Genomic DNA, 27,551 nt, shown 5'->3' with positions numbered 1-27,551 from the left:
ACCCCATTACTAAAATAAGACATTTTGAAGCAAGTGAATTTGATTTCCAGAGAACTAGGCTAAATGCACCTAAAATATAGTATGTAGAAAAGAATGGCACAGCTCTAAGACCAGAAAGGGATATGCCAGTACAGAATGGAAGACGAAAGCCAACTCACCACAGTATCTCAGCTAACAGGTTATTCCTCGGTCACACTGTAATATCCACGCTGGTCTCAGCAAGACTGGCAGAAGTGAGCCCCCAAGAGCATGGAACTGGGGAGCACCCCCCATCAGGTACCAGTGGGTGGCCCATCTGTACCCCAGAACTCACCACATCTGTGGCTATTCCTGGGCTACGTCATAAGGTTTAAAACTGCCACGCACTTACTGATGGTGCCCACACTGCCTGTGGCCTGGCCGCTCCCCGAGCTTCCACCTGAAGGTCCTGGATACCTGCCAAGTACCTCCACCATCCTCTAGGAACATTGAGGGTGGTGCTAAGACTTCAGTGAGTAGGACACATACCCTTCCAGTCTGCAGCCCCCTAGACATGCCTTCCCTACATGCTTGTGTCCTCCCAACATGTCTGTATGCCACTGTCACTGCCCGGGAAGACAGGAACCATGTGTCCTTGGTCGCCAGCACCTTAGCAAGTGCTTGCTAAGTGTCTACAGCTACGTGGACAGGGAGGTGAGCTGAGAGCTATCACGGGGTGCCATCTTCCCACCCATGGTCTCCACATTCACCCACGATCACCCGCTGGACCCTCAGCTGGGCCTAGGTGGGGTTATTCTGAGGCAGATAGGGTGTCACTTGGCCCTGCTCCCTGTGTCCCACCATCCCACTCTATACTTGGACACAAACCTCTCTACCTCCTGCGGGGAGCACACAGTGCAGCGGGAGACATGTGATTGCTCGACCCCAGCCCAGGAGGAAACTGAAAAATGTACCCCAGTGAGCAGTGACCTCTCCATTGGTCCTGCTCCCACCGACTCAGGCCAACGCTCATGAAGTTCAACTCCTTTGAGTGGGAAGTAAACAACTCAGAGAACCACACGGAGAGTTGGAAGTCCTAGGGTAGATTCTGGGTCACTTATCAACAAGCAGACTATGCAAACCTGTCACCACCATTTGTGAAAGTGGCCACCACTATTTAAGGAAAACCTCTTTATGAAAGTCTCTTTCTGGAGGTGACAGTGAGTCACACTTTTCTAAATTTCAATGTTGTTTTTATGGCCCTGATTTACACCTCACAGCGGATGTGCTCTGTAAGGATGACAGTTGGAACTTACGTGACAAACTACGCCCTTGTCCTTCTTCAACGATTTCACTCAGATTAACTTAACCCAGGTGGCAAGAAAACTCACTGGCAGTGGAATTCACCCACTCCACCCCGACAGGAAAGGCACCAGCCTTGCAAAGCCTGGGGCTGGAGGTGACGCTCAACGTGACAAACAGTTCATTCTCCTCCTTTTCTTTGCTTTAGTTTCCATTTCTTTAAGTTATTGCATCTTTATATTAAAGAGAGTAATTGTAAGATCCTAGCCAAGTGAGAAGGCCTTAATGATATACACAAACATACATTTTGAATATAAACAACAGTAAATTAAAATTTCTCTCGGTTGGAGCCAACCATATGCATTAAAAGCTGGAGACAATTCCAAAATAAAAACTTTATTTTAAAAATAGAGGTAATTAGATGGAGGATTTGGGATGAAGGTTATCAAACAACATCTTTTTGTGACTTACTCATTAATGGAGTAATCATAAAATGATTATAATAGGTTTCTATGTAATATGAAAGCAGTATCATTTTCCGGGGCTGACACTGATTGACTTAGGGACCATGTGATAACCACATGAATATAATTTGGAGATAGAAAAAGAGGAGTTAACTGTCTTCTGAATTAATATTTTTAGAGGCTTGTACGATGAAGCGACAACACAACTAAAACCAATAAAATACGTTAGAAACTGTGGGACTGTGGAGCTTTGGGGGATGCTGTTTGAAAACCTCCCCAAGTTCAAGTCATTTCCTTAAGTCTTCTCACAACCACATTTATCCAGGCTGACATTATATGCTTAATGTCAAACGCAGCAGCTGAAGCCGGACCGATGACTTCTGTCTCATAGTAGACAGAAAAAAACACCCCACAAGCTTGTGTAATAAATATAAATTTGAAAGTTTGTGTTTTGGTGTTAAGAGATAAAAAAAACAACAACACAAAACACAAAAAATCTCGGAGTCTGAATCAGAGAAGCTGAGCAGAGGCCTCCCACTCCCAGGGCTGCTCCTGAGGAGGTTTGGACGAGAGCACTAAGGATGGAGCATCTAAGAAGACCCCGTCCGTGAATAACGGTAAGCTTATCATAAACATCATTAAGAAAAAGACATTTTAATGAAAAAGAAGTGGGAAGGACATAATCTTTGGAAGAAGGACAACCATTAAACTGAACACGCTCAGTATTACAAAACTCGCACTGCCTGCTCTTCCTTCTAGAATGCTCTGTGTGGACCAGCACTGCCCAACTGGTGTGCCTGAACCCCTGGTGTGGGGAAGGAGTTCAGCCTTGGAGACAGACCCCCAGCCATCCTACTCCATCAGTCGATGACCACAGACCTTTGAAGCCCAGTGTCTCTACCTGCAGTGCAGGGACGATAAGCACAGGGAAAGCAGGAGTGAAACTGCACGTGTAAAAGCCTTCTCCAACAGAGCCTAGGATTCAGGAGGAGCTCATTACTACTGGACCCCATTCCCTTCCATCAAAGTGGGTTCAGGGTGGTGCTATGCATTTCTGCTAAACTATGTAAGTATTTGTTCAAAGCAGACCCATTCTGAGAAAGCTTAGCTATGCAATAGCTGGAGCTGGGCCTCCCAGGAGCCACGGCTGTGCACTATCCATTCTGGCTCCCAGGCCCTGCGGTGAGGGCAGTGCCATGACCCCTCCTCTCCCTTGGTAACCTGCGCTCCACCCCCTGACCCCTTGGAAGGATTCATGACCACTGGCCTCCCACCTTCACCGTGTCCCAAGGGGCATGCTGATCGCCCCCTCTGCCAGGACAACTCTTCCTTCTCTTTTGACTTTTGTTGGTGTCACCTCTGCCGAGAAGCCCTCCTGGTGCTCACACTGCCCCTGTCTTCCACCTCCATTGGGTGCTCGCCAGCCTGTGCTTAGACCTCTGGTAATTGGCTCACAGTAGGAATTCACTGGCATTGTTTAAGACAATATGATTTTGTCATATATAGTATATTTACTGGATGACCTGAAAATCCTGAGTCCTTCAGATTCTTCATTCTGTACCTTTTCTGCACACACAGACAGCTTTGACTCTGGTAAAAACTAGAGTTCTGCCCCATGCAAAACGACTTTAACCTCAATTTTCTTCAGCAGCATGTGCTGGGATATAGATTTAGCTTGAATTAGGCTAGCTCTAAACATAAATATGTACACTCTATTACAAACCCCTCCAATGCTAACACACACACACACACTCACACAGACTCACATTCACACTTATACACATACATAGCAGACGTGGATTAAAATTTGAAATGGAATCCTAGAAGAGTATAGTTAAATCGTCACAAAAGTTACATATATCCCAGGACAGTCCAAACTTTGAACTAACTCTTGGACAAAGAGTGATGCTTGAATTCTCAGCTTTGGGTCTTGTTTCTACCTGTGCCCACCAGCTGAGAGCATGGTCTGTGACAGGTAAGCACACACATCTCCCAACGCCCTGCCAGAGCGGATGCATACTCTTCTTGACAAAAGCACATAAGTCTGATTTTAGGGACATTGGATTTTGGCTCCTGCAATGTCTTATTTTTCTATTCCAAGCCAAGCTGAAGGCATCCAAAAAAGAAAAAAGAACAGCCCAAACGAAGGGAAGCTCAGCTCACGAGACAGCACATACGGTGGCTAAAAACAGCCCCGAATAACACGGCGTTATATAAGCGCTGAGCCTCACTGGGGTGTCCAGACACACTGGAGACAAATAGAGCCTTTGCCACGGGCTTGCTTTTGTCACACCTGCAGCAAAGTGGCCCGGGCGCCCCAGGGAGTCACGTACGCGGCAGCATCCATGCATGTGCAAATCGTCCTGAGGGCACTGGCCCGGCTGACGCGTCGCTCGTTTTCCCAAACCCCCCTTGGATGAGAGCACTGGCCAGATGAAGGGGCCTGTCTGGGTTCATGGCCCAGGCGATGGCATCCGTGCACCAGCTCTGCCCTCCCCACTCTCCGGCACGGGGACAACTGTGCCCGCTCTGTTTCCCACCTCTTGGCCCCACTGCGGAGCCATGGTGGAGATCAGACCTGATCCCCGGCTGAGATGGACACGTGCACAAGGAGGGCAATAGGGCCTGGCTCACAGCGTCCTGACCACCCCTAGGACCCTGGCACTCTCTCAGGCACCTCCTAGATGCCTGTCTGGCATCTCTGCGAATAACCCTTAGCACAATGTTCTGTCAACTGTCTGCACACACTTGGCTGTACACTTCTTGCTGACACCCCATTTATATCCCCAATGCTTTGCACAGTTCCAGCCACAGGCAGGGTCTCAATAAATATGTTGAATACATGAATAGAATTTTTGGCATTAATATGATCAGTAAATTCCTATAACAAAAAGCATTGGAGTTTAAAGAGAATTTTCGACAACTGTGCTGGGAAAATGCTAACTTCTGGGATTTCCAAACCAGTGTTGGATGACGGTGAGACTTACAGGAAAAAGGATCAAAAAACAAAACAAAACAAAACAAAACCCTATATTTTTATTATGTAAGACAAAACAAAAATTCATTGACATAGACAATAGTTTAGGGGTTACCAGAGGGTAAGGGGGGAGAGGGGCTCTAGAAGAGGGTAAACAGGGTCTAGTATATGGTGATGGAAAGAGAACTGACTCTGGGTAGTGAACACACAACATGAGATATAGATAATGTATTACAGAATTGTACACCTAAAATCTATGTAACTTGACTAACAATTGTCACCCCAATAAACTTTAATTAAAAAAAAAAGAATCAACGCAAACATAAAAACTCAAACACCAACTTTTCAGTTACGATTTTCACAAAACAAAGTTTTCAAGGTGAGCCAGATCACTTCGGAAATGCATCTGATCATGAACTTGATGGTGAATAAAACTCTGATTATACTTGGCAACTGGAGAGCTAGGACAGGATGGCCCTGGACCATACTGCTGAATTGCAAGGGGATCTGAAGGATTACTTCTGCTTTAAAAAATAATGTGTCTGTTTCTAAAAACACAATCCTGCATGTGGGGACCCTCTTGTTTCTAACCAGGAGCCACTGATTGACACGAGAGACATTTATGGCGAACGTGTCTCACACAAGGCTTGGGCTGGGTGCCCGGCCGCACAAAGATGGATGGGGCTTGGCCTTGCCTGTAAGGGACCCATGGTGTGCGAACAAAGGACGACTGTGCACCTCCATGAAGCAGAGGCAAAGCAGGAGACTCTGACAGGAGTGCTGCTCTCCTGGGAGGCTGGGAGAGGGGCTTGAGAAGAATGGAGAGAAGTCACTGGGGTGAGGGCATTCCAGGGAGAGGCACGTGTGCAAAGGCGCCGCCGAGAAGCACTTTCTAGCAAAGATGCGAGGCCTGGCCCCCAGGCGCGTCCATGACAAAGAGGTCCATGTGGTACCAGTATGTCTCAGCAGTGATTTCAATCAGTGGGAGGTAAATGTGACAGGACTGGATGGATAACTTAGATTTTAATACGCTATTCTTATAACAGTGTTACTTTTTAAAACAACCACATACTTAACTAGGAACTTCCTGGTATCCAACCCAGGACATTTGTTGTAACTCCATTGTGCATCTGACTCAAGGTTTCTTACAATGTAATTCTTAATGTAGCCTGCCACGTGACATCATGTGCAAATTTATTTCAAAATTTAAAATATTGAAACTGTTACGTCGGCTATGAAGTGTTGATGGCATATCAACAGTACTTTGCAAGTTTCTGGAGATTTTAAAATAAAGGAAAGCTGATTATAGAACACATGTAGTTCTTTTGAAACACTCTGAAGTGCTTTGGTTTGTGTCACATAAATGATGTCATGAGAAGTGTGTGCCAGGTGGGAACAGGGAATAGGAGACATACTGGGGCAGGTCAGGGACAAGCTTTATCAGAAAGACAAAGGTGGGACCCAGCAGCCCAGGAATACGTTTGCACCCAAAATGATCTAAGTTGTAAGAGCCAGAGCAGATACGGAGCCTTTAATTATTGTTAAGATGCATTAATGAGGCAGCCCATAGGGAAGGAACCGATTCTTTCACTCCACCCAGAACCACAGCTCGGCAGCCTCTCAGAGGCCAGGAACCAAAGATGGTTGAACGCAATACCCAGAATAAGAGGCCAGGAGAATTTCCCTATCAGCAGTTAGGTTTTAAAGAAATGCTTGGGAACAGCAGAGCCACCACAGCCAAGGACCCCGGTCACAGTCACTCTGGGTAACTACTTCTGCTTGCCGACAATCACATTTTTCATGCCTTTGGCTCCCGGATGCAAGCGTGGGTGAAACTCAGCATGGTGAGAAGTGCTCCTCGGTGGAGCTCGTGAGTGGGGGTGGAAAACAAGATTCAAGGGCTTTCTGCTTACTTAACTCTTCCCCCCCATATTATTACTGCAGGCTAAAACCAGCCATAGCGACAACCACAGACCAGCTGCTCTTCTGCCTTGGAGGGCAGCACTCAGTCTGCAAACCAACCCTACAAATGTAAAGATAAATTCCTTGGCAGTGGGGATTAGTAAATGCAGGAATGGGTGACCAAGGAAGGGCAAGCCATCTGATTTAGTCGTAAAACTAAAGGATAAATAGCCCATTTGGAAAGGAGAAGATCACTTAGAAAAAGCTATTCAATATAATTTCAAACTTCTAGTCTGAAGATTCTCTATAACACACTCAACGACCTGCTGGTTCAGGACCTCGTGCTGCATTGGAGAACGAACACAGTGAAATCCTGAGCATCTCACACACTCGACGGTCAGAAATAAACCAGCTGCTGGAATTGTTTTCAAATTACAACAGGCCCCCTAAGAGTTAACCCACTTGAGCACACACACACACACACACACACACACACACACAGACACACACGCACATGCGCACACACATGCCCTACCTCCTGGAGGAATCCAAAGAGGTGGGGCTCCCAATGCCTCTTGGCCCAGCCTCAGGCCACCCCGGGCTGGTGCCCTGAGCTGGCTGCACACCATGGCTGTGTGCTGCACAGGGCTACATGGGCCAGCCAGAGCCCAAATTGCCACCCAGGTAGACAGGTCACGAGAAGAGAAATGCTGCTGTCACCCAGCCCAGGAGAAGAGTAGGTGGGAGCATCGCAGATCCCAGGCACCGACACTTACTGCTATTCGCAGGACCGACGCCTTCACTGAGGTCCATTTGTCCTGCCTTCGGTCTATGACCAGGATGAATCCGATGCCAGCATCTTGTAAGCTGAAACGAGGAGGAGAGATATCTGCATTTAGTGTGTGCAGCAGGAAGACAGGCTTTCATGTAATCTCTAAGAAAACCTTATAATAAAACGATTCCTCCTATAATCCTGATTCCACTTCCGCACTGCAAGGTAAAACGCTTGCCAAGTAGGCGTCTGAGCAGACTGCAGCATTTCCATAAGCCTCATCCGGGCAATTCCCTGAACTTGCTCTTATCTAAAGATGGACAGATAGTTTCTGTGTGTTGCTTGTTTCCTTCCCAGCCTAACACCAACCATCTCACAAGGAAAAGATCAGGCAGAACCCTTCTTTCCTGGAGCTCAATTCTTGTTCCATCTCAAGAGCAGAGTCATTTTCCTTTTTGGGTTGACCAGCTGGCTGAATCCTCCAAAACAAGTTTTATGACCCACATATCACGTTACTCCTAGCATCTGAGGTCCTCGTGTTTGTCCACGTTAGAAAATCACTCTTGATGGCATCGCTACAACTTTGGGAGAAAATCCCCAAGATGTCTGGAGGCTCTAAAGCATCTGTTGGAAATGGGAGGGGAGATATGGCTTCGGTGGTAAAGGTAACACCGAGTCGCTGTGTAATGATACCCTCCGTCCCGACTTAGCCTAACGCAGGGGCCTGAGTCACAGTGCACAAGCAAGGAGGTCCGCTTCCGTTGGCTAATCTCACATCCAAGCCAATTATGTAACGCCAGCAGCTGCCACTGCCAGCCAATCCACGCAGAAGCGAGACAGAGGCAGCCTGGGGCACTGACTGGCATCGCTAATTTCCAAGTCTCTGAACCTATCTAAAGGAGCCACTTCTGGGTTTAAAGGAAAATCAAAATTATATGGAACAAATGTAAATTATGCACTCGGTGAAAGTGCACTGCCTGCTATAAACGTTATGTAATAAAGCCAGAGCTGTCATAGCTAACATCGTTTCCTGACTCTCAGATTTAATGAGGGGGATGGTGATATACAAAATGCACACCTGTGTGGGTGTATGCACACACCTGTGAGAGTGTGTGCTGTTGATTCTCTGTTCTTGTCCACACTTGATGATGAAGAACCCTACCAGTTTATAGTAATCTGGTACAACGACAGCAAAGGACTTAAGAGTAAATACACAAATCCACTTCAGCTTTCATTGAAAATAGCCGTTCTGCTGGTATTAGAGCCCATGGGTGCACGCACAGCGAGAAGTTGATGATTCTGTTTCATAGCTCTACACGGTGCCTCAGACAGAACTGTCTTCTGAGCTGGCTTAGTTCTTATGGAGGTAAGGAATTTTTTGTGTATCATTTGAGTTTCAGTGCCAGGAACCTACATTCACAGCTGTCTTGCTCCCCACTGCACCCCAGCAGCAAGTGCTCAGCACAGACGGCCAGCCAACTTGCCTGATTCCGGCTGGGCAGGTCAGATAGGAAGTTGAGATGGAACAGAAACCCTAGTCCCTGGGCCCAGACTCTTCTTCTGGGAGGAGGGGTTTCTTTGTTCTTCAGTGTTGCTACTGGCCAGCCAACACACTAAAAGCTTGACAGCTATTCTTCCTTTAACCTCATCACAACCACATGAGGTAGCTGAGAGATGAGGCACAGAGGGGTTAAGTCTTTTGCCCAAAAATCACACAGCTGGTGAGCGCAGATCGAGTGAACCCTATGGTCTGGCTCTGAGTTAGGACTCTCAGCTGCCTGCATGCTGCCTCCCAGGGCAAGTCCGCTCTGCAGAACCAAGTAGCTTCCTTCTGCCCCTCCCATCTCTGGACTGCATTCTAACGCTGGGCCAGGCAGGGGCCTCCTCGGGAGTCCCTGCACCACTTCTGGGTATCAGGGGACATGCTGAGGGAACCCAGCCCCAGAAGCAGACAGCAAAGATGCCCACACACCAGAACCTAGCTTGGGGCCCAGGAGAACTCTCCTCTGTGCCCGCCTCCGCTCGTCTCCTACCGCATTTTGGGAACGCTGACTCAGAAGTATAGCGTTAACAAACAGAAGGCATCTTATGTCAGGATGTAGAGACCCTTCAAGCTTCCCATGTGCTCTCACTGCAGCCCCAGAACAAGGCCGTGTGATTTGCCCCATTTCCCAGCAGCCCATAGGGTCCCATCGCTCCACCTGCCATCACGTTAAGGGGGTTCTGGATCTGCCCACATGAGTGAAGGACCCGGAGCTCAAGAAGCTCTGCTTCTGCTACACCCCCCCCCAACTCCCACATCTGTGACCTCATATGCCCAGGGGACAGGGCGGCTCATGCTTGGATCTCAGCAGAAGCTGCCCACCCTAAGGTTCCTTGTGTGCCAGGCCTTGGGCGGATTGCACTGAAGGTGGTGGCAGTGGAGTAAACAGGGAACAGACAGGGAGTTCAGAAGCTGGCAGCCACATCAAGCGTCCTAGTACCCTGGGCACACATGGCCTGCAAAACACAGATGTTGGCCTCTAATCTCGAAACACTTGGATTGGAGTGCTGCCCTGGCCAGCGGCCCAGCAGCTGAGTGAGGCCGATGAGCTCACTTTTGGCGTAAATCATCAAGAGGCACAGAACTTGAATCAAGTCTCTTTCTGGGATTCACCCTTTCACTGGAACCCTCTCTATCACCTCAGGGCTTGCTGGCCTTGGGCACCCATGGGCCTGCTAACTCCACCTGGGGGGCCCTCAGAGGCCGGTCCACTGTGCATCCAGTCTCCCCATCACTAGGTGGGAGAAGTGAGCAGCATGAGAACAGTCCAGAAACAAGGGCTGGGCGTCCCTGCCAGTGAGTGAGGTCTTTTGTCACTCGGCATCACATTTGTCTAGCTCTTGGCTGAGCTGCATCTTGTTCCCTGGAACTGGCAGGAGAGTGTGGGACTCAGTCCTTCCTCCCCCACTCCGGTTTAGACCCAATTTATCTCAGAGCAGGGACAGGCGGAGACACAAAGAGAAACCAGGATGACAGAGGAGGAAAGGCATTCACAGAGAGAATAGCCCTAGTGGGGGGAGACGAGGGACGGAGGGGGTGTGAGGAAATGGGCCCACAACGTGCCTGCTTCTCCAACTGCAATATGCATCCAAGACTCATGAAGGATTTGCTGATGTGAAAATGCTGATTCAGGCTCGGGAGGCCAAGGTGGGGCCCACCTTATTGCATTTCTAACAAACTCCCAATGCTGCTGAGGCGGCTGGCCCAAGGATCCCGCACCCTGAGTGGCTAGTCCCATAGACAAGCCCTGAGGACTTCCTGTGCTGGGGAGAGATGCTATGTTTGAGTGCTCCGAGCTCCTGCCGAGAAGAAGAGCCTGGAAGGAGGCTGGGGCACTTGCGGTGGCTGCTAGACACCTGGCACTGCCGGGAAGCGAGGATGGGAAGGAAGGGGGTGGTAGGCAGCAACAAGCCCACTCGGGGGCAAGGCTGGGGAGACATTCAGGTGGAGTGGAGCAGGCCCCAAGGATGCAGCAAGGAGGGCAATGCGGGGCTCCGGAGGTGGGGCATCAGTGTCATGCCAGAGGGCGGAGAGCAAGCGGAGGTGAGCACTCGGCTGGAGAGGGGAAGTGCTGACATTGGTGATGGGCCAGGGCTGTTTTTGGAGGACAGGCCGGTGGGAAGAAGTCTCCAGGGACTGGAAGGTCACTCCCTCTCCAGGCTGAGATAACTGGGGAGTGGGAGGTCATACCTTGCCCACAACAGTCAGGAGGGTCCAGGTCAGGGCTGGGCTTCACAAACCCTCTTGCAGGGCCTAGCCTCAGCCCCCACGCCTGTTCTCTTCCCCTTCTCAAGGAAGCAGGGCTTTCAGGAGACAAAGAAAGGAATCCTAGTTATAGGAATAAACAAAAGCACCCGTGAAGTACAGAAACAGGTGAATGTGTGAGGAGGAACTCGTGGAGCAGAATTTAAAAATGTGTTCTGACCAACAGCGCCCTCTTGTGGTTGGAAGTGAGTCCCACATGTGACCCAGGCAGGCACTGGGAGCCTCAGGTGGGAATATGGGGGGTAGGCCCACTTTCACCAGCTGCAGTGTGGTTACAGTGACTTCCGGGGAGCCTGCCACCCTCTCTGAGCCCTGGACATGGCTATATGTCCCAGTCATCTGTGGGATGTATGTGTGGGAGTCGCGCCTGGCCCAGGGTATCCCGAATAGTCTGAAGGGTTGGGAGCCTGAGGATCTAACTCTCAATACACTAATCTAGTGCTCAAGTGTGCCTTTCTGGTTTCCTGAAACCAGGATGACAAGACAGTCTTAAGACAGCCCTGCCCTGGGGCAAATCCTTTAATGCTGGGGTGTTTATCTTCTCATGAGCATGTGGCTAATTCCTGCTCAACCTGCACTTTTAAGCCTGGGAGGGACCGTCACACAAGAGGGCCTGACAGGCTGAAGGTATCGCAAGGGATTCACTGGTATCTGTGGCCACGCTCTGCGTGCTTCTGAGTCTTGGGGCCCTCTGTGAGAGCCCCCACCCCAGGTTCCCCTGCCACCCCACTGCTGCCCCAGGCTGGAGGGGTGGGTGGCAAGAGGCTGACCCAGGTGTGAGGTTAGCTGATGCTGAGGCTCAGCAGGCCTTGAAGTCACTGCACTCCTCCTGCGCGGACAAGAAGAGGCTGCGCAGGAAAAGCGGCCATCTTTAACCCCCAGTTACAGAGAAACCACGGGCTCAACTCTGCCTTTCTTTTAGAATTAGGAATTAGTGGTCTCACTGCTTGAAAGATCTTAGATATGATTACCCAAACCTCTCTGGAGAGACCCGGAATGGGCCTTGCCCTGAGTTCTGTAGCTGGTTTGGAGTATACTGGGGAGGATCCATGACACCAAACCATGTCTGTCCTTCCTGTGCAGCAGGGAGAGCTTTTGGTCCCCTCAGATCTCTGGTAGCCAAGAGACCTGATGTGTTGCTGCAGAAACTCTGATCTTCCCAGGAGTCGTCATCGCTCCAGCGGTCTGCTCTGAGAGCCGAGTCCGCTGACCCTGGCCACAAACCCCACGAGGGCTGCATCCTGTCTGTCTCCGGCCACGCCTAGCCCAGACCTACACTCAGCATGCCCAAATGAATGAATGAACATGGGACTGACCAAAGCATCGTGCTCCTCTTCAGCCTGTCTCTGAACATGGTCTCTGGTTTCGTCTCTGCCCGACCCTGAAAGGGAGCGTGCCACCATGGTACTGCTCTGCCTCCCAGATTTCTCCAGCCCCTTGAGGGTGGTGTCCCTTGTTCCAGTGCTGAGAACCCCAGAGTCTGTGCCTCCCTGCTCATATCAGCCAGTCCCTTGCCTGGGTTTATTCCCTTGATTCCCCATCCTCAAGGAGCACCCAAAGCCCTCCTTCCAGCCCCACTGGCTTTCCAATCTTCCTTCCATGAGCAGTGAAATGACCTCCTTAGTTGGAGTTACCACTATCCTTTAAAGAAGTTCAACTTGTTACTATTGCCACTGAGAGCTTGAGCCAGTCTATAAAAATGAACTCAGTTGCACAACTTGCAGCAACGAGCTCAGAACACCAGCCCAGGCAGCCAGCTTGCCGTCTAGAAGTCACACTTATGGGAAGTTGGCCACTATCTGCTGCAACAATCCAGAAACAAAACAACTACCCCGTAGCAACTGGCCCCTGAGAATCTGGACGTTTCAATAACTGCAGTTTCCCCAACCTTTGTCCCTGTTTGCAACTCAAGACCAATCAGAGAAAGCCAAAAGTGCTCCCTAACCATGCTGTACCCATATGTCTTTTGTGGGTGCGGCAGCTGCTCACTAGGGCGGGCCCCCGGCCGTTGGGGGTGGACGTGGACCTGAGGGTCCAACATAGCTAAGCCAGGTCCGTTGTCCTGGAATGATATTTTCTGAAATGTAAACATCAACAGGTCATAGCAAGCCAGGCAGGCTTCGACACTGTCTGATTCTGTGGGAAGGGAGAAGGTGTCAGGTTTGGAGAGGAACAGAGCCGGACTGCATATGTTTCTGAGTGAACCCACGGCTCCAGGTGGGTCTCACTCCACTCTATGCCCAGAGCTTAGGGCTCGAAGCTGGAGGACAATGAGGAAGCCTCTTCCCAGTGTGAAAGGACCATGGTGATACTGGGTGTCCTGGTGAGTGTTCTTGGAGCCACCTCTAACAAGACCTCTCAACCTGGTGCTGGGACCAGGACCGGAGGAAACAAGGCCAGTGATAGGGGCGAGCATCAGGCCAGGGTGTGCTCTTGCAGGAGGCAGTCACAAGCTGGCCTCCATCCCAGACTGTCCCTGGCAGGTGGTGGCACAGGCATCAGGTGGAGCCTGTCCATCCATGACAAGGTCCCAGGGTCCCATGGGAGGGAAGGTCCAGCTTCCCTTAAGGGCTGGGTAGGATGCCAGGGCCCTGTCCAAGCAGGTGGGTCCTGAGAGCTGGGCCAGCTCAGAGGGGCCAGGAGATGGACAGGGCCAGGCAGGTGGCTGGGTGGGGGTGGAGGCAGGAGGGGCAGCATGCAGGGGATGCTACAGCTGGAGAGTGCGGTAACACAGACGAACGTGCAGAACACACGGGTTTGGCTTTAGGCTGGGCCCACTCTCCCCTTCCCGGGCCTCCACCTGACCGTATTTCCTTGCTTTTATCTCTCTTTTTCATCCCGTATTTTGACACTGGTCTATAAAAGTTAGCAAATGTTAAAAAGACTTTCTTTTATTTCCCTGTTTTCCTTTTGTTAGGAAAATGCTGTGGCCACGTGTCTCTTTCCCTGTGATTTATCTGCCCGGGTTTAAATCCCGTGACCCTGAATATGTTTCCTGAGCATCTGATTCTGAACGTTTCTTTACTGGCTCTTTCTTCTCTCTTCTTACGATTCAAACACTTAACCTATTATAATATCATTTGTGCAATATGTTTATCTTAACACTGATCAGCTTTTCATCCCAGAAGGCAAAAGAGCAAGAGAAACATCAAATGCTTAGGGGGAAAAAAAAAGAACTCTCCCACACACGGTCATGTATAATATCTGTTCTCAAAGGTCCATGCGATCCCCGTTGGGGCTGGCAAGTCAGATGCGTACAAGATGAGCTACGGATGAGGGGGTCCCAGCCGAGGAGCCCTGTGTCACAAAACTGTAGCATCACCTCTCTTCTTCACAACCCAAACAGAACAGCCCACTTTTTAAAAAACAAAACAAAACAAACACAAAGTGATTTCTCTAAAGAGCCTGACAACATGCATTTTTATGTTCTTTATATTCGAGTTGTTTTTTTCCATATCAATAAATATAAATTTGGGGGACAAAAACAAACAAAGAAAACCAAAAGTATGATATCCAGGGGAATCATTATGAAGGTACTTGGAGTTTGTTTGAACCAACGAATGTAGAGTAGGAATGATACTATTCGTAGATAACGAAGAGGTCAGCATGCATTCCTGGCCCTGGTCTACTCAAGCCCACACAGGGCAGGAGGAAAACGGAGTATCTTACCTATTTTTAAGACTTTTCTAATCGAGCTCAAAAACATACCTTCCTCCACCAACAGATGAATGGATAAACAAAATGTGGCACATCCATATAATGGAATACTATTTGACTTACAAAGGAAGGACATTCTGACACATGCTACAGCATGGATGAACCTTGAGGACATTATACTCGGTGAAACACGCCAGTCACAAAAAGACATACACGGTATGAATCCACTTCTGTGAGGTCCCTAGAATCATCAAATTCGTAGAGACAGAAAGAAGGATGGTAGGTGCCAGGGGCTGGGGGAGGAGCATGCGGGTGAGTGTTTAACAGGGACAGAGGCTCAGTGTGGAAAGACGAGAAGGTCCTGGGGACCTGTGCACAACAATGTGAATATACTTAACACCACTGAACTACATACACCTAGAAATGGTTAAGATGGTAAGTTGTATATTATCAATATCGTACCACAGCTTAAAAAAATGCTATAAAAAAACAAAACGAACAACCACATATATTCTTTAAATACATTAAAAGAAATGAAAAGGTGCACACCACTGGCCAGTTCTTTGTAATCATGGAGTGGACTGCCCCCCGGGGGCATAAAGGCACCACCTTGGGAAGTCAGATCTAGGCTGAGGACCTTCTGGAATCTGCTCATTACCTGCCTTGGGTTCGTGCTCAGCCCCAGGCTGTCCACCTTTCGGACTCCTGCTCCGAGCACAGGTCCTGGACGTGGCAGCCCTTCCTCCTCCGTCCTGACTCTCTGCTGCTCACCTGCAGCCCGGAGCTTATCTGGCTCCTTCCTCCACAGGACCCGCCTCAGGTGTCTCCTCTCCAGCTGGAGCTGAAACTCTAGCTGCACAGGCTTCCAGGTGAGCTGTGTTTCCCTCTCTGCACCATCCCAGCCCCCATGGGGTAGATGAGCTAGCAGGGGCGGCAAGGGAAGGGCTTCCCAAACCCCAAGCCCACACTTCCACGAGCTTCCCTCACTATACACTTAGAAATGGTTAAGATGGTAAGTTGTATGTTATGAATATTTTTCCCTCACAGCAAAATGTCATTGTTTCCAAGTAAGACAAGGGCCGTGGTTTCTCCTCCTGGGCAGGGGATCAGGTTAATAATCTCTTGGCCTTTCCTCCGTAAATAAAGGGCATGGCTGCTGTCCATGGAATACCACCCTATCACAGCCCACGTGCTCCCACAGACGGAAACACATCTGAGCTGCCCAATAAAGCAGCCACTGGCCACATGCGAATTAAAATATGGCTGGCCCGACCCAGGGAACGAACTTTTATATTTATTTGGTTTTAATTGTTAAGTTTAAATAGCTATGTGTGGCCGGTGGCTCTCGTACTAGACGGCAGTGACAGAGAAAGATCCTTACACCAAAGGAAGAAGACTCGAGGAGATGGGTAGCTGCTGGCTCCCCCAGGAGAACATGAGACGTAGAGACAGGACGTATGTGCAGGTCACCGCAGTGAGCAGTGGTCACTGAGCTCCCAGAGCTTCAGACTACGTGGAGCCATGGGCTGAGCAAAGCCACTGGACAGCAAATGGCAAGACCGGCCCTTTACTTCCTAATTATATGGGCGGGAGGGGGAAGGATCACCGAGCCAGAGTGTCTGAGGACTATTACAAATGGGATCACTTTCAAGCCATCTGATCTCATAAACAGAACGCAAAACCCAGCTAGGCTGGGAACATAGCTGTTCATCACAGCAGGGCTCTGAAGGGAGCCGGCGCGGGAAGGACTAACAGGCACAGACTCGGTGTGGTTGGTCCATCTACCCCAGAGGGTGTGATGCAGCCACTGAGAGAATGAGGCAAAAGGTGCTGCCTAGAGCGACGTCCATGAGATCCTGTGAACTAAGAACTGGGAGTGTTGTCACGTGACGCGAGTGCTGCCCCGTTTTGGAGGAAGCACGTGGACAGGATAGAACAAAGTCACGATTGTTCCCAAACTGACAGAGTTAAGAGTTAACGCTATGAGGGAAGGAAGCAGGAGGTAAGGTGGAAGCTCTTTTCCGTGTGCATATTATGAAATCTGTGTATTCACTCACACATTTTCCAATCTTTATATTGAAAATGCAACTGGAGATCACACTGGCAGTGAGAAGTAAGGTGCGTCCAAGGGCTGAGGTCTGGCTGGCCTGAAGCTTACATAGCATGACGGGCAAGCACCTCTTGGAATAAGCAGCTTGGGCAGCTGGCAGTGGGAGAGTGAGCCAGCTTGGCTCTATGGTTAGTCTTAGAATTAATACATGAGAAGTGCTCAGAACCCTTGACTAGGAGTCTAAGATTACATTACATTCCTGTTTCATTCCATATGCATCTGCCTTTCTCTTCCATATGGGCCATGCAAACTGGGTACGTGTGTGTGCCTGCGTGTGTGTGTGTTCATGCACGCATGCCAGTGCGTGTGAGTGTACGTGTGTGGCATGTGTGCATGCATGTTTATGTACGTGTGTTGTATGTGCACACCTGTGTGCGGATGTACCCACGTGTGCGTGCCTCTTATCAGGGTGAATGTGGCCCATCACTGAAAACCAACTGGGAGATGAGATATTGTCTCCCAACAGCTGGGTGATTGGAACCAGGCCCATGGAAAGTCAACGTCATCGTCAGCTTCAGTTAACACAAAGAGCTCCTGAGTTGTATTTTAATTGGGTTGAGGTGAGACTGCAGCAGTAGAGGAAGGTGATCCTCTTGATATTATCTCCCAAACCTTGGGTAGAGTAGGTGGGTGAAGCCCCCAGAACCCACCACAGGGGAAGGTTCCTGCAGGATTGCCGAATGGAAATGCAAGGCCAGAGCTGCTATCGCTGTTTTGCAAAGAAAAGCCAGAAATCTACTATCTCAGTGTTGGCAACCCAATGCATGAGCGCACATGCACGTGTGTCTGTGCATGTCTGTGTGCACTATGTGTGGTTGGAGGTGGAGGAGAGATCCAGGTTCCTGGAGTGGAGGGACGGAGAGGTTCAGGGCCCGGAGCCTCAGCATTCCTGCCCACTGCATGGGCTCCGTAATCCCCACTGCCCTTCACTGCGTACTGGGCTCAGACGAGGTGCACAAAGAAACCAAATGGTTTGTGTAAATCAAATGGTTAAGTTCAAAAGAAATCAAATAGTTATTGCTCTTTCTCTTTTGTTGTTGGATAATTTCTATCAGCATCAACATGCTGTTATTTCTCTCATCTTAAAAGAAAATCCTGTCTGCCTCCGTCTCACTAGCTAACTGACCTATTTCTCTGCTCCTCTTGGAAGCAAAATCCTGGAAGGAGGTGTCTCATCTACTGTCTCAGATCCCTCTCCTCCCATTTTTACGGAATTTACTCCAATAGGCATTTTACTCACCACCCTTCACCGTTAGCGTTCCCAAAGGCCTGTATGTCGTAGGAATCCCACTGAATTCCTCATTCTCATCTTATTTCATCCATCAGTATCGCGACCATATAATGTACTAGGATACTTGGGAGGGAAGGGGGCCATAAGTAGTTGTAGGCATAGCATGGCCAGTGACCTATCGACCTTTTGACCTATGGCGTGCCCCCACACAGCCCTACAGGATCTGGGTGGTGCCCTCCTAGGACCCCAGCTGGGGCCAATCCCCCCCTCGCCCTGTTGCCTTTCCTCTTCCCGCCGACTTCCTCCAGCTAGAACACCTGGGCCTCCCACTGCCCACCCCTAGGCCCTCACCCCCCAAATGCCCACAGCTCCCAAATCCACACAGTGGCTGGGGGCTCGCCCCAGAGTCCCAGACCCCCCTCACACCACCCAGAGATACCAGCCCTCAACCTGACAGGTCTCCCTGGACACGCAAGTGACATCCCAAACCTAATACGACCCTCCTACCTGCGCCTTCCTTTCTTGGGTGACTGTCCTCAGAAAACCATCAGTCAGGCCATCTCTAATTCCTCCCTCCCCTCCTCTTCCCTCCTCGGGGCCTTTGTGAGGACTCGTCCACGAGGAGGCTCCCTCCACTCCCGTAAGTCAGCTTCTCATGGGGGCGTCCCTCTCACTGCCCCTCCTGGCATCCCTCCTTTCTCTCTCATGCCTCCTTTTTTCACAATCCAATCCCTGTGTACATCTTATTTAATTTACTGACAATGTAAGCAGCAGGGTTTTATGTATTTTGTTCACTGTTGGGTTCATATGGCCCAGCACGCAATAGACAGAGACGGGGAGAACTGGCCAGAGCACCTTCCCCTGCCTTTCTCTCAGTTGTGTAACTGTCCGTATGGAGGTCACAGGGCCGCTGTCCGGGGCCAGGCATGTGCTTCACTGTCACTTGTTCTCTCAAGTCCGTGGGGTTGCCCCCACCCAGGCCTGGCAGATGATGGCAAACAAGCCCCACTAGGAATTGCAAGGGTGTAGGCATCTGAGCTATAAAACCAGCCCTCTAGCCATGGCGAGCGCTCAAAGGGACATCCCCATCGTGTGGCCACATTGGCGGGCGCCAGCTGATACTCTAGCTGATACATCATATAGTCCTTCCATGTTCCTTTTACAGAGTAGTTTTTCAAAAGACAATAATTTGCCTCATATTTACATATGTCTGATACATCTGGATGAAGACTGCCTGTTTCAGTGCAATATTTCACAACGTTTGGTAACTACTAATCAAATGTAATGGCTAAAATTGGGGCTCCCGTCATTTGCATTAATAACAGAAGGCGAGCTAAAATCAGCCCATAATATATTTTTTAAAAGGATAAAATTAATGCTTGGTTAACAACTGTAACAGTCAGTATCTCTTTGAAACAGTCTTCAGGAGAGATTTGTCTATTTAATGTGCATTGACATTTAAAAGCGCACACCTGGTTCTAAATTTCACTCTTTCTACTGAGAGGCTGTGCGGGCTCAGGAGCAGTTTGGAATAAATCCTGTGCCAATGACCTGCCTGTGTGAGGAGTTTTCACTTCTTTCTAGAAGAAGACCCCGCCTAGCTCTTGACTCCAGTCTGTTTAGCATGGATGTTTAAGGGGACTGGCTGCAATGCTGGTTGTGTCCACTAGGTGGCAGTCCTTCCTCCTGTAAATGAGGGTGTGTGTGTGTGTGTAGTGCGTGTGGTGTGTGTGTGTGTGTGTGTTGTGGTGTGTGTGTGTGTGTGGTGTGTGTGTATGGCAAACAAGCCCCATTAGGAATTGCAAGGGTGTAGGCATCTGAGCTGTAAAACCCAACCTTCTAGCCACGGTGAGCGCTCAAAGGGACCTCTCTCCCTCTCCCCCTCCCCCTCCCTCTCCCCCTCCCTCTCCCCTCCCCCTCCCCTCCCCCTCCCTCTCTCCCTCTCTCCCTCTCTCCCTCTCTCCCTCTCTCCCTCTCTCTCTCTCTCTCTCTCTCTCTCTCTCTCCACAGATTCCCCCAGGAGAATGAAGGGATTGCCCCATATACAGGTGCTGCTCAACAAGGCAGCAGCCGGGGGGGCCCCTGCAGACACTTCTGGGCATCTCAGTTGTATCTTCCCCTTGCAACCAAGCTGGTCCCTTGTCCTGAACACACAGGTGCAGGGAACCCTTGCTTTACCTACAGATACAAGGTCTTCTCCCCTACATTTTTAATGTACACTAAATTTTCTAGGAATGCATGGTTGTGTGAACCGATGGAAGACTGCACTTTTGCCTTCTTTAGAACTTCACCAAAAATTATTCCCTTTCAGAGATGATACCCTCAATGGCACCTACCTCAAGGTGCCGTGACTGACACATCACCCTGCCGGGCAATGGACTCAGAGTGTTACACACAGGTGCGGGCGCCTGCCTGACCCTCGTGGCTTCTGTATGGCCTGCCCGCACAGCTGCACACGTAACACCCAACTCCTTTTCTCTGTAGGTCCTTCATGTTAGTTGGGCACTGCAGCTGTCTTTTGACACGATGGATGTATTGACTTTTTTTTTTTTTTTTTTTTTAATTTGGGAGTTTTATTTCTGGATGAAAAGAGTGCTTTGGACCTGACAGGTACAGATCCACCACTCCAGCTTTTGGACTTTTTATCATTCTCAGTGGGAAAGAATATGAATAAAACACACATAAACAAAAGCCCAATCAATACACACACCCTTTTCCGGGAAACAAAGCCCTTCGGTGTAGTCTTCAAATATTCAAACTTGCCCTATGGCCCCTTTTATAGCACCATGTATTATACAGTAGAGGTAACGTGCAATAATTCCTCAGCTTTCAAAGGACAAGTTGTGCTTCTTGCCCTCTGATGTTGCGTATGTTTTGTACATGCATTCTTGGGTATCAGGGTTTTGAAAGGCTCCCTTCTTTCTATTGGGAATAAGAACCCTTAAAAAAAAATAAAAGAACAGAGAAACAAAGGCTACTCATTCTAAGTGAAGGGGAGATAACTGTTCTTGGTGAGGGATCACAGGACAGCCTATATACCCCATGAGGCAGCTTGGCCTATGTGAATTTACTTTATTTACCTGTAAATGAAGTGAATTTATCCAACAAATATTTACCAAGTAGCCATGTACCCACTCTCGGGGACCTGCGTTCGAGGGCAGGCACAGATCAAAATCAAGTTGTAAAATAATGACTACCGTTTCAGAGAAGCCCCATGAAGCAAACAAACCCGATGGGCAAGGGGTCTCGCGGTGGAGGAGCAGAGGGCATGACAGAGGGCCTTCCTGAAGAGGTGGCCCTGGAGTATGAGTGTCTCCGAGACCAGGCAGAGGAACAGCAAGTGCAAAGGCCCTGAGGTCAGATGGGCTGAGGACCAGCAAGACCAGCAAGAGTGGTGACCCCAAGGGGAGAAGATGGCACCAGGCTGGAAGGTCCAGAGAGGGCATAGGAAATCTGGCTGCTCCTTCCCGGTGTCCTGTCTGCTCGTGGTCTGGGAAGAAGAAGGTGCACCTCTGCATCAGGCGCAGAATGTTGAGTGTTGAGATTTCCAGCTATAATTCCTTGACCTTTTGAAATGTAAGAGTGACCAGAAAACCCGAGTTTCCATCCATAGGCAGGGAAGGATTCACCCCCCTGAACCCATCTTATATGGGCAGTGGGAGAGCAGATAGAGCGCCCTTGTAACCCCTTGGCTCTGACAGGTCACTGCAGCAGGGCCGCTCTCTCTGGGCATCAAGTTCTGGGCTAGCCACTGCCTTGGCCCGGGTTCAGGAATCATGACTATAGCTACAGAGATGGCCATGATGAATTTGAATTTACAGGATTTGGAGATGCCTAAATTGGGGTAGGAGAACAGGACGGAGGAAAACGAGACGGACAGTGAGGGGGCCCTGACAGGCTCTTGAGCCACTCTATAAAAAAGACAGCCAAGCAGCACGCACGAGGACTGAGCTCTCTCAGCATTCATACATAGCCTCTGAAGTCCTCAGATTCTACTCAGTTACCGTTCAGCAAAAGCGAAGTACGCAACTGAATGACTCCATGATGTTTTCTAAAATGGAAATGAGTGGAAGGAGGTTCAACAAAGAGAAGATAGATACCCCAACGTATAGCTCAAAGGTATAAGGACCAACAATAGCTTTGACACCTGAGAAGTTTATACACTTAGCATTCAGTGTTCATCTGGACATCTTACTCAGCTCCACTGCCCAGACTTTAGAGAGAGGCCTGGGGCCAAAAGGCCGAGGGTGGAGGGACAAAGGCCACTGCCTCTCCTGGATGTGGAACTGCCCCCCACACCTTGGAGATGGTCCCCATAGGGGAGGCTTAGGGCGTGGGCGCAGAAACCCAGCCTCCAGAAGACCAGCCAGACTTCACAGGGTGTCCACAGCCAGCTGCCAACCACAGCCATCCCCATTTTCTTTCTACATCAGTTCAACATTTTCTTCCCTAAAACCACTGCTAAGTGCATCATTTCATGCTCAGATACTGCCCTTTCTTCTTGTTGGTTTCTTCCAGCTAGCGTGTCCCTGCCGCCAGGGGGTCCTATAGCATGTCAGCATCCCCCTGCTGGGCATACTGAGTGCTGGAGCATTATCCTAGGTCCCCACCCAAGGATACCCCTCTGTCCTACCACACGGGGGACTCTGAATCTTCTGGGCACTTTCTAGATGTGTGATCTTACTTTAGTGATGTCATACCTGAGGTCCAGTGGCCTCATGTATAGAATGGACAAGACAACCACCTTCCTGTCTCTGTGATTTTGAGAGCCCAGGGAGAAAATAAATGGAGATGCTTTGCAGCATGGCAGTCCCCAGCGTGAAGCCCACCCCTCTGCCCCTAGAGGGGGCATGGCCAGCCAGAGGGGACCTTTAAGAAAGCTGCTCAGCAACCAGGGCGTCGGCTGCCCCTCCTGCCTCAGCTGGGCTGCCTGGAACCTGGCACACTGAGGTGGGTACTGAGAGAGAAAGGACGATGGAGATGGTGACTACAGATCCCACACGGCTGAGCCAGTGTGCAGGTCGCCTACCTTTCTGCCAAGTGACTCACTACCACACCTGTCCAGAGGCTCTCCCAATGACCTGACCTCCCTCCCCCCATAGGCCAGGTTGCTAGAAGAATCTACACCCACCTCCCCACCCCAGCACTGATTGGTGACCAGTCATTACCAATTGTTAGTTTTTATATGACATGTAGTGGTTGCTCCAACTTGCAGTTTCAGTCTGTTTTCTAGATTAGACTAATTCAGAGCTCTAAGTTACCCAAATTCTGAAACTTCTCCTTACAGCTGGTGAGAAATGAAGAGTGCTCCTGAGTTCCTATGCCGCCATGCTTCTTTTTTGCTAGTTAATCTCCCCACACTTATGTCTCCTTGTACTTTATGCAACAGGAGGAAGGAAACATCACCTGCAAGGTTGTTCCCATCCTTACAGAGCGTGTTGTACACTACACCTAAACAGAAGCTGCAGCTCCTGTGTCAGAGCATGAGGTGACATCCTCACCACTTCTGAGGGCCGGGTCCCAGGCCTGGAAGGTCACGGCCACCTCTGCAGTGAGGCCTACCTCTCGTGGAAAGAGCCCCTCCCAGCATTGCCTTGCTCAGCTAATGGAGGGCTGGACACTGTCTGTGAGGGAGGAAACGTCCCCTGGGTTCAGATGGACCCCAGGCGGTGCAGGTTGGAGCTGGACACGTCCCCCAGGTGAGGGGAAGGATGCCAGCTCTGGAGCTGGAACACCTGGATTCTGATCCAGTATCTTTCACTGCTCAGCTGCGTGACCTCAGGCAGGCGCCTGAATGCCCCTCAGCCACAACCTCCTTATCTGACAAACGCCCAGGCCCTTCAAAAAGCCACTGGGGGACTCAAGGAGACTCGTAAACCTCTGTAAAGAAACAGCAACACGCACCTGGGGATGCTGGTGAGATAGGTCATGACATTCTGGAACTCCTTGTCTGGGACGTCACTGAAGGCCGGGTAGTCCGGGAAGGTGATGACGGGGCTGCCGTCCTGCCCCCGCCCACCTGGGGAGAGAGCAAAGGCAGCACTTGGCACCAGTGGGCATCAGCGCCCTCTCGCTGTCAGCAGAATGTGACAGCGAATATTTCACTTAAAATTGAGGATGTGTTCTTCAACGTTATATTTTTTATCATGAAATAAATGCATGCTTATTGGAGGAACTATTTGGATTGCACAAAAACGTGAGATGAATTAAAAATAATCACCCATCATTTGGCACCATGCCTGTGCCTGGGCATCTGGACATGGACGATACTATCTGCCAGAGCATGCGGCACATTTCCTTTCATATCTTTTTCAGTGCAGTTTTTACATAATGGAGACCATGTTGAATATAAAGGTGGCGTGCTGCCTTTTTCCTAACATTGTGAACAACTGTGTTTCCCTGAAAATAAGACCTAGCCAGACAATCAACTCTAATGCGTCTTTTGGAGCAAAAATTAATATAAGACCTGGTCTTATTTTACTATAGTATAAGATCCAGTCTTATATAATATAAGACCAGGTATAATAATATAATATAATATAATATAATATAATATAATACAGGGTCTTATATTAATTTTTGCTCCAAAAGAGGCATTAGAGCTGATTGTCTGGCTAGGTCTTATTTTCGGAGAAACAGGGTAGTTTCTTGTGCTTTCTAAATGATTTAACCGTGATTTTAAATACTGCATAACATTCCATTCAGGCTGTGTCCTAAGGACTCTCCTAAAACCTTGTGTGTGGTCACTTGGTAGTTGCTCCGACGTTCCACTTGTTAGACTATTCCGTTCTGAAGGGCGTCACCCCTTCAGCATTTGAAGGCAAGGGAGGGTACAGGTAGAACCAGAGGGGCCCCTTCCAAGGGGAGATGCACCTGAGACATTTAGAGAGGAAAGATGGAAATGGTGCAGGAGGAATCAGAAATGGTGGCCAAGTGTGCGGCTTGGGACCTGGGAAGCTGAGCGCAGCTCCAATCCAGTGGGGCTGTCGGGAAGGGGTGAGTTTATTCCAGTACATAGTTGATTTGAATTGTCCTACAAGGAAGCTGCAGAAGTGGCAGAGGCAGCAGGAGGTGAGAAGAGACAGGAGTCGCACGGGCTTGGGCTCCAGTCTGCCTGCTTGCCTGTGCCCGGAGCGGCTAGACATGGACGTTGCTCTCTGCCACTGCTGCCTCCAGGGATGAGGTCCATTTTTCTTTTCTATTAAACCCTCGCAACCTGTCTGGCCCATCGGATATGGCAGAATGATGGTGCATAACTCCCAAGGCTGGGCCGTAAGACACTGAAGAATCTACCCTCCCTGCTCAGAGCTCCCTCCTAGAGACTGGTCATCATGTAAGCATCCAACAGCCCTACGTCCACCGTGCAGGGATGAAGCCCAGGCACTGCCAGGGAGGCAGGGGCAGGCGACGCGAAGGGGACCGAGGTGCCACATGTGACTGAAGCTGCCTGACATTGCAGTCAGCCCCTCAGGTGGACGCAACCAGACATCGCGTCGTGGATTTCCTGATGGGTGGGAGGTAAGATGGAGAGAAGGAGGACTCCCTCTGGGTTTTGCTTGAGCGTTTCCATGAGCAGTGATGAAGACTCAGGATGGTCCACATTTGTTTCAGACATTGAAGCTTAAGATGTGTTTGTTTTCTAACAAGTTCCCACAAACTTGGCAACGTAAACCAACACCCGTTTGTTAGCCCGCAGTTAACATAGCTTAGGAGTCGTGGCTTGGCTCATCCGATTCTTGAAGGCTGAAATTCAGGTGTTGGCCGGGCCTGTGGTCTCACATGAGGCCAGGCTCGTCTCCCAGGGTCATTCAGGTGTTGGCAGAATTCAGCTCCTTCAGTTGTAGGACTGAAGTCCGGGCATTCTTACTGGTGTTAGCCACTGTCGCTCTCAGCCCCCAGAGGCACACATTCCTGGCCAGGTGGCCCCTCCATCTTCAAGGCTGGCACCAGGGGACCTCTGTAAGATCAATCACTAATACTTGCAGTCCCTCCTGCAGGAGGAGCTTGGTCCCTCTGAGGGCTCAGATGATTAGGTCAGGCCCACAGAGAAAGATCTTACAGACAACTGATTTGGGACGTTACATCAGCAAATCCTCTCCCCAAGTCGGGAATGTGTCTGAATAACAAAGAGAAAGTGTTTCTGGGGGTGGGGGGCATCTTGGGGTTCTGCCTCCTCCCCAGATACCGAAGAGATAACCATGCAATGCTGAATGGCTGTTGGGATTGCAACCTGGAGTCAGGTCAAGGTGATGAGGTTGGGTCAGCAGTGCACGAAAGCCATGAGCCTTTTGGGGTCTTGAAGGAGCTGGGGAGACACGAAAGAGCTGGCAAAGAGACTGCAGCACCTTTCCTAAGTGTTTCGCTGCTGTCAGTCACGACCCATACTGTCAGGGGATTTTCAATTCTCCTAAGGATACCTAATGTTTTCTCTCCTTCTTCCACGGTGACCACTTCATGAAAATCAATGAGCCAACTCATTATCAACAACTCCCAGAGGCTCCATTTTCCTGCTCACAATCTTCAGTTTTCATTGAGGCACATAAACCCCAGAGCTGCCCCTTGGGTCCATGCGTTGGGGGACAGGACAGCCAAAACCATATGCGGCTAGCCTGAGCAGCAGCTCCTGGCACTGGGGAGGCCAGGGCGGCCCTTGGAGGGCAGGGCTGCTTCTTGGGATTCAGGGGGGAGCCCCAAACTGCTGGCCAAGGGGAAAAGGCCAAATGCAAGAAGGGAGCCAAGAGGAGGGCAGAGGTTGAGCACCTTCATTCTTGGGAGGCCCCTTAACTGACAGCATAAGGAGCATGTGCACGTCTTTCTCCCAATTGGCCTGGGCAGGAGGAGTGACGCACACAGCTCGGAGGATGCCCTGCTGCAGGTGAAATCATCATGCCCTTTGCAGGCTCGGTGCACCAGCACCATGTAGTAGCTGGGGCCATGCACCAGCTACAGGCAGGCAGCACAGCCTGTACACAGGATGTACAGAGGATAGAGGCAGAACCTGGACCTGAGAGGAAGGCGGCAGCCAGGACAGGGCTTGGGGATGCAAAGCTACCTGGAACAGATCTGAGGGCCAGTGCCAGCCCCTTGCCCATGTTGGCCACACTACGGGACTTCTTCTCTCAGAGGATGGAGCTGCAGAAGCCAGAGTTGCTCAGTGAGGGAATACCCTAGGCTCTGGATGCTGTAAGAATGAGGTGAACTATGCCACACCATCCTCTTCCTACTTTACCTGTCGCAGAAAAGTTCTGGATTCTAGGAGACTGCAGCCAGTAATTCTTGGGGCTATGGCTCTCTCAGCACCCCAACTGACCTCTGGCTGGCTCCATCCATGACTGCTTGCCAACTAGCACTGAGCTGTCGGCTTCACGCA

General features: G+C 50.0%; 1 protein-coding gene across 15 annotated transcripts in view; it reads right to left on the bottom strand.

Moving 5' to 3' along the window:
• Positions 1-27,551, bottom strand: part of MCF2L (MCF.2 cell line derived transforming sequence like) — a 176,506-nt gene that overhangs the window by 33,478 nt on the left and 115,477 nt on the right. For all 15 annotated transcript variants that reach the window (XM_033104290.1, XM_033104291.1, XM_033104287.1 and 12 more), the window contains 2 exons: positions 24,086-24,200; positions 7,380-7,470 (listed from right to left, as the gene is read on the bottom strand). In XM_033104290.1, coding sequence (XP_032960181.1) covers positions 7,380-7,470; positions 24,086-24,200 — 206 coding nt within the window. The remainder of the gene's footprint in view (positions 1-7,379; positions 7,471-24,085; positions 24,201-27,551) is intronic.

The sequence above is a fragment of the Rhinolophus ferrumequinum genome, chromosome 4 (genome assembly GCF_004115265.2).
Source record: "Rhinolophus ferrumequinum isolate MPI-CBG mRhiFer1 chromosome 4, mRhiFer1_v1.p, whole genome shotgun sequence".
In the NCBI taxonomy this organism is placed as follows: domain Eukaryota; kingdom Metazoa; phylum Chordata; class Mammalia; order Chiroptera; family Rhinolophidae; genus Rhinolophus; species Rhinolophus ferrumequinum.
The sequence above is the reverse complement of the archived record's forward strand: the minus strand, read 5'-3'. Positions and strand labels throughout refer to the sequence as shown.